We start from the raw sequence: 7,612 nt of genomic DNA, 5'->3' as shown, positions 1-7,612 counted from the left end.
CTTCTGCTGCTCTGAAAAGTTTCCTCCTCCTCCTCCTCCTCCTCCTCCTCCTCTTAAATCATCCAGAGTTTTGGTCTCTCAGATGTTTTGATTCCTTTATGAACTCGTTCCATGAGTCAGCATTTTCTGCAGACTTTCCCTGAGTTAATTACCCACAATTCATAGCAAAGTGACATTAAACGCGAGGTAACCAGAGGAAGCATGGAGACGTAAACAAAGAGGATGAAACATGTGAGTTCAGGCTGGAATATTAATATTTACTGAGAAACATTAAAGATTAAAGAAGGAACATAAACACATGAAGTCACAGGATATTTAATGTTGTTTTTGAAGCTGTTTTGGCAAAACTGAGTAAATATATTATTTAAAATGAGATCAGATCTTCAGACCTCCATCAGGACTCTGATGTGTTCACTGATCAGCTGTGATGTTGTTGACTCTCCAACACTTTGACTTGTTGTTGTGAGTAAACGCTGCTCTCTGATTGGTTCTGCTTTAGTGAGTCTGTTTTGCAGCTGAATGACATCATTCATTCACATTCTGAACATCAAACAACTTCAGTGTGTGTGTGTGTGTGTGTGTGTGTGTGTGTGTACGTGTCTCTGTGTCTCTGTCTGTGTGTCTGTGTGTGTGTCTCTCTGTGTGTGTGTGTGTGTGTGTCGCTGTGTGTGTGTGTGTGTGTCCCCTCATTGTCTCCTGCTGAGTTGTTCTCCATGCAGACACTAGCTGCGCTGCTATTGGTCGGTTTCTGGTGTCCCAGATCAGCAGACAGCAGCCTGACGGCTCCTCTGATTGGCTGGTTTGTGTTTACAGACTCGTCTCTTTCTGTGAACAATCAGCAGCTAACGATCATTGCAATCTTCATTGATTCATCAGTTCATCACAGAACGTCTCCTGATATCTCTCCACCTCCACATTAATAAACTACGGTTGTTTAAAAGCTGTTTCTTCTAAATCATGAGTGGACGTTAGTTTGAGCTTCTGTGAGAAACAAACTGTCCATCGTGTGAAAGTAGGTCACAATAAAGAGAAGACATCTCAGGTCACAGTGAACTCTGTCAGTGTTCATGTTCTACTGTCACTTCTCTGATTCATGATGAGACTATGAACTACATTTAACCTACATCAACTAGATATAAACATATAAACTATGTACTATGTAACTATGACCGGTTTGGACTCTGACCGGTTAGTGATTCAGAGAATAAAGAGCAGAAGTTTTGTCTGATTACTTCTGTGTTTTAAATATTTAATGATCTTCCTTTATGGACGACTTCACTTCCTGTCTGAACATCAATGATGACCTCATTCTTATTTATTCTTCACGTTACATAAATCTTTTATGAGTCACGTCGCAATTTACAGGCTTCACAAAAATATGTTTGTTTTTAACCTCACGGATTTAATAATAAACTTCAATTATATTGTATAAATTATGCATAAACAGCATAAACAAAGTGCTTTATAGAAGAGCAGATAATGATAACATGAGGGTAAATATTATATATTTGAAAACAGGGAATATTGTGTCTTTAATATGTATTTATTTCAGCAGCCCACTGAAGACAGAAGTGTAGTTTCAGAGGTGTTATTTCACCTCTGAATTAAAGTGAGGTAAAGAGCTTCAGGGTTTCGTGTCATGTGATCTCATGTGACTCCTAACAGGAAACTGTGTTTTTATTCAAATGAGCTTCTGGTCAGAGGAGCACATTTGCATTGATGTCGTCGTGTCGGTAGATTTTCTCCTCATGAATCATGAATATTAAGACGAGACATGAAGGAAGGTCCAGCCGGATGAACAACATCTCACATCTGTTCTATCTGTTGTTACCTCTGACTGCAGTCCATACGTCTGGAGATGAGACACAGTAGACCACAGTAGACCACAGTAATAGAGAAACAGAGTCTCTGTTACAGAGTATTGTCACAGTGTAGTGCTAGGACCTTTACTGCAGTAACAGAGTATTTGTGATATAATCGCTGCTGTGTTGTGTTTCAGTTCACGCGGGTCTGGATCCCCGACCCTGACGATGTGTGGAAAGCTGCAGAGATCATCAGAGACTATAAAGAAGGAGAACCGGTGCTTCACCTCAAACTGGAGGATGAAACGGTATTTAACTTTCAGAGAGAACAACACACCGTTACATTCACACTCAGTGGAACAATGAATGAAAGCTGACTTTAATGAGGAAGTACAGAACCTCCCATTGCTACTGATTGTGTACTGATGGTGTACTGATGGCGTACTGATTGTGTACTGATGGTGTACTGATGGCGTACTGATTGTGTACTGATGGTGTATCGATGGTGTCTTCCGGCCCAGCCTCTGGACTACCCCGTGGGTCCTAAGAGTAACCCTCTTCCTTTCCTCCGTAACCCCGACATCCTGGTGGGAGAGAACGACCTCACGGCTCTCAGTTACCTTCATGAACCTGCAGTCCTGCACAACCTCAAGGTCCGCTTCCTGGAGCCCAACCACATCTACACGTACTGCGGTCAGTCAGCCTCCCTCAGTCACCACTCACTCATCATAACATGAGCAATTATTACTTTCTATATTATCTCATCTATCTTACAGCTCCAGTGTTTGTTGCTGTATTTTCTTTATTTATTATTGATTCATGTTATATCAGTGGTGGGCCGTCAGGGCCTTCAAGGCCTTCTCTGCTGGTTTAAACAGAATCACAAAGCTATATCTATTTTATAATTGAATCATTTTTCTTAAATGCACTACCTGTATTATAATTTATAAACATATTTTCCCCATTATCTTATGTTCTCATTGCACAGCTACTGTCTTCCTCAGTTGCTCTGCTTCCAGTGCAGCTTGTTTTAAGTAGAGCTTTTATCCAATCAGATCTCACCTCTGTGTCTCTAGGTAAGAACAGAGGCAGAGGCCTGCAGACTCACAAGTGCATCCATGAGCACTTTAAGTGAATGGGGACGATATTGTTGATTATCATAGTGTTCAACCAATCAGATCTTTAGTTTGACATGTTGGGCGTATTATTTGACGTGTCAGCAACTGCTAGCTGGCCTGTAGCTACGTCAGCATTACGTGCAGCTCAGTGTCCATGTGTAGCTCTGCTGCGAGGTGCAGAGTGTGCTGTGATTGGTCAGTGGGCGAGCACGTGACTATCGTAAAACGAAACTTCACAGCAGAGGCTGATGGGTAGTGAATCACATCACGTGATGCAGCTCAGCCAATCAAATATGGGCATTCTGACTGAGTGAGATGCACCATGACACGGGGGGCTGAGATGAGGAAAGAGATTGCAGAGCAGTACGTTGAAGTTGTGAAAGTAAAATCCTATGATAATCTCTGTGGGTCGCGGCTTGTCATTAAGGAATGATGGCAGATCCCACAGCCAGACCAGCTGACATTATATTTTCCTGAATTTAGGCTTTTGCATTTTCTAAATGCTCTAGCATTAATCAAACGACTCGTACCGAACGGTTTAATATGAAGATGTACATAGTTACAGCTTAAAAATTAATAGCTGTGGCGCCATCATCTGGTTATAAGGTGGTATTTCAGCTGCAGGACAGCAGAGAAGGTCCAGGTATAAAATGCACGGCCTGCCACTGGTTATACACACTGAGTACACGAGCTGTAGTTTAATGTACTTCTACAGAAATAATAGACATACATCGACATATTTATAAAGTAATTGAATCCATATATAGACATTAATTCATGTCTGTATACAGCGTGCTTAGAATTATAATTGATTATCTAATAATGATGATGTCTACAGTTAACCAGTGAATGAATTAAGTTAGGTGTGTGTGTGTGTGCAGGGATCGTGCTGGTGGCCATCAACCCGTACGAGCAGCTTCACATCTATGGAGAGGAGGTGATCCGGGCCTACAGCGGTCAGAACATGGGCGACATGGACCCTCACATATTCGCTGTGGCTGAGGAGGCCTACAAGCAGATGGCCAGGTCACATCACATGGAGCCTTTTATTGTGTTCTTAATGTTTAGAGATTTGAATACTGACGGGACTCTTCTTGTGTCTGCGCGTTTTCTTGCAGAGACGAGAGGAATCAGTCGATCATCGTGAGCGGAGAATCCGGAGCAGGAAAGACGGTTTCTGCAAAGTACGCCATGCGGTTCTTTGCCACGGTGGGCGGCTCAGCCAGCGACACCAACGTGGAGGAGAAGGTGCTCGCCTCCAGCCCCATCATGGAGGTCAGTGGCCTTCTGTGTTCAGAGGAACCACTCACATGTCTGGACAGTTAATATGAAGCTGCAGCAGCTTTACAAAGTTAAAAACTGAAGATTCATAAGAAATCAGTGGAACGAGCTACAAGGTGTCACCTGATGCTGACAACTGTCTCCTCTGCTCACCAGGCCATCGGAAACGCCAAAACCACTCGAAACGACAACAGCAGCCGTTTTGGGAAGTACATTCAGATCGGCTTCAGCAAACATTACCACATCATCGGAGCCAACATGAGGACGTACCTGCTGGAGAAGTCTCGCGTGGTGTTTCAGGTTTGTTGAGCCGGTTCACGGAGCGACGGCTTCACTGAGTTTCACTGTTTTTACTTGTGTGTTTTAAATGTGTTGCAGGCTGAAGAGGAGAGAAACTATCACATCTTCTACCAGCTGTGTGCCTCCGCCAGCTTCCCAGAGTTCAAAGACCTCGGCCTCAGTGAGTCTCTGCTGTTCTTTATGTAGATGAGCTCCAGCTTTAACAGGACGTCACCTGTCGTCCGCCTGTTGTTCACCTGTCGTCCGCCTGTTGTCCACCTGTCGTCCGCCTGTTGTCCACCTGTCGTCCGCCTGTTGTTCCCCTGTCGTCCGCCTGTTGTCCACCTGTCGTCCGCCTGTTGTCCGCCTGTTGTTCACCTGTCGTCCGCCTGTTGTCCACCTGTCGTCCGCCTGTTGTCCACCTGTTGACTTGAGTTTTTGATGCGTTCTCTTCACTCAGCCAGCGCAGAAGATTTCACCTTCACGTCTATGGGAGAGAACATCTTCATCGAGGGAGTGAACGATGCTGAAGACTTGGAGAAGACCAGGGAGGCCTTCACACTGCTGGGTGAGGACGGATCCAAACATAACTAATAATTAATATTGTATAATCTATAGTAGTTATTAAACCAAAACTACTTCTGTGCATCTTGAAGCTGAGTACATTCATGTTAAAAACCTCTTTAAACAAGCGTCTCAGTCTGATTCCAGGTGGACTCTGGAGGATGTCCTGAAACACTAACGAACACAAATATGTTTGTTATTTGCTTCAAAGATTAATTTATAGAAATAATAAAAGTTTTATTTTTACCTCTTGCACCAACAATAAAACGTTCTGCAGATCATTTATAACTGGTTTAGTATCTGTCAATCACATTTACAGAGTAACTAAACCCCCGAAACACATTTAAAGAGCCCATGAGCCAATTTGGACTTGGGGTTAAGTTGGTTTCGACCCCTTCCGAAGCCCGTAGGGACTCGACACTGGTACCACTCCAACCGCAATGCCCACATTAGTGGGGGTAGAGTCCACATCCAAGGCTCTACTCCTGATCCTAGCCCTAACGTTATATATGTGTTTTACTGGTGTTGTCCTCTGTGTCTGTCTTTAATAAGGCTCCGTGTGTTGAATTGTCTGGTTTTCAGGGATAAAGGACAACAGTCAGAGCAGCATTTTCAAAGTCGTCGCCTCCATCCTTCATCTGGGAAACATCGAGATCTGCTCGGATCGAGACGGAGAGTCCTGTCACGTGTTGGTACGTCGCCATGATTGCAGCTCACACTGACGGTCAGCTGGTCAGGGTCCTAACAGGTGAAGGTGTGTGTTGCAGAGAGACGACCTCCACCTGAAGCACTTCTGCAGGCTGCTGGGGGTGGAGCTGCAGCAGATGGAGCACTGGCTCTGTCACAGGAAGTTGGTCACCGCGTCCGAGACGTACGTGAAGAACATGTCCACCAAGCAGGCGGAGAACGCCCGCGACGCGCTTGCCAAACACATCTACGCCCGCATGTTCGACTGGATCGTGGAGCACATCAACAAGGCCCTGCACACCTCCTCCAAACAGCACTCCTTCATCGGGGTCCTGGACATCTACGGGTGAGAAGTCCAGCAGTCCTTATGCAAAGAATACAACCTCAGAACACCTGGAAGCAGCTTCTCTCATCAGTAAAGAATAGTTCAACAGCATCTGAAATGTGAATTCCTGTTCTTTGGTTTGATAGAAGAACACATCCTGTCTGTTGGGACATAGAGGTTCATGTATGAACTCTTTCTCCATACAGAGGGTCAATAAGAACAACTGATCTCATCAAGTTATTTGTATTTGTAGCCCAATACCACAAATCAGAAAGCACAAAGACTGTGTCTGTGATTGTGCTGATGTCAATGAATAACTTGAAAAGCATTAAGTCCTTCTGTCTGATTGTCTGCAGCTTTGAGACATTCGAGGTGAACAGCTTTGAGCAGTTCTGCATCAACTACGCCAATGAGAAACTTCAGCAGCAGTTCAACTCTGTGAGCCTCCTTTTGTCTTTGTGATTCTTCTTCTTCTGTGTTCACGTCTAACGAGCTGCTCGTTGCTCCGTGTCCTCAGCATGTGTTTAAGCTGGAGCAGGAGGAGTACATGAAGGAGCAGATCCCCTGGACTCTGATAGACTTCTACGATAACCAGCCCTGCATCGACCTGATCGAGGCTCGACTCGGCATCCTGGACCTGCTGGACGAAGAGTGTAAAGTCAGTCACAGGGACTAGTTACTGAGCTGTGATTGGACGATTCTACGTTTGTTATTGAGGAAATGTTTCTATCGTCATCACATCACTTTATTTCATTCTGTAAAATGAGATTTAAAATTGCAAGATTGTTGTTTATGTTGTTAGCCGCGTTAGCAGCTACCGTGGCGCTGTGTGTATCAGTGTCACTCTATAGATGAAGATCTTCCAGATTCTTATTCTAAAGTAGTAAACATCCTGTTTACACACGAAGCTGCTCTCTGGATGTTTGTCTCATTGAAACCTCTCAGACTAAATCTGATCGTTTATTCATGCACTCTTACTGATGATGATGATGATGATGATGATGATGGTGGTGATGATGATGATGATGATGATGATGATCACTTGTTATATAATCCACTTCCTGTTTCAGGTGCCGAAGGGGACGGACCAGAACTGGGCACAGAAGCTCTACAAGCAGAACTCGAGCAGCCCTCACTTTCAGAAACCTCGTATGTCCAATGTCTCCTTCATCATCATACACTTCGCTGATAAGGTGAGCAGAAGGACCAGGTCCAGGTTCTTGACCAGGTCCAGGTTCTTGATCAGGTCCAGGTCTTTATAGAACGTGTCCTCAGGACGTCTTCTGATTAAACACAGAGTCTGTTCAGTAACGTCTGCAGGTTCCATGTTTGTCAGGTCAACAATATATATTTATATTCACTATTATATATTCATTGCTTATTGTTGTAAGTTCTGCTCCGTCGTCTCCTCAGGTTGAATATCAGTGTGAAGGATTTCTGGAGAAGAACAGAGACACCGTGTACGAGGAGCAGATCAACATCCTGAAGGCCAGTCAAGTAAGAACCACTGAACCACTGAACCAGAACCACTGAACCAGAACCACTGAACCACAGAA

At 44.3% G+C, this 7,612-nt stretch overlaps 1 protein-coding gene across 1 annotated transcript; it reads left to right on the top strand.

Moving 5' to 3' along the window:
* Nucleotides 1-1,984: 1,984 nt before the first annotated feature.
* Nucleotides 1,985-7,589, top strand: LOC116378346 (unconventional myosin-Vb-like; the record flags this gene model as incomplete). The annotated part of the gene is made up of 13 exons (XM_031840208.1): nt 1,985-2,110; nt 2,324-2,495; nt 3,802-3,946; nt 4,039-4,195; nt 4,358-4,501; nt 4,580-4,661; nt 4,941-5,048; nt 5,627-5,736; nt 5,812-6,077; nt 6,413-6,494; nt 6,574-6,714; nt 7,127-7,249; nt 7,470-7,589. Coding segments are annotated over 13 exons (1,776 nt in total), but the record flags the coding sequence as incomplete, so codon positions are not given.
* Nucleotides 7,590-7,612: the final 23 nt, after the last annotated feature.

This window comes from Anarrhichthys ocellatus, unplaced genomic scaffold, assembly GCF_004355925.1.
Source record: "Anarrhichthys ocellatus isolate YVR2014 unplaced genomic scaffold, GSC_Weel_1.0 scaffold2453, whole genome shotgun sequence".
In the NCBI taxonomy this organism is placed as follows: domain Eukaryota; kingdom Metazoa; phylum Chordata; class Actinopteri; order Perciformes; family Anarhichadidae; genus Anarrhichthys; species Anarrhichthys ocellatus.
The sequence above is the reverse complement of the archived record's forward strand: the minus strand, read 5'-3'. Positions and strand labels throughout refer to the sequence as shown.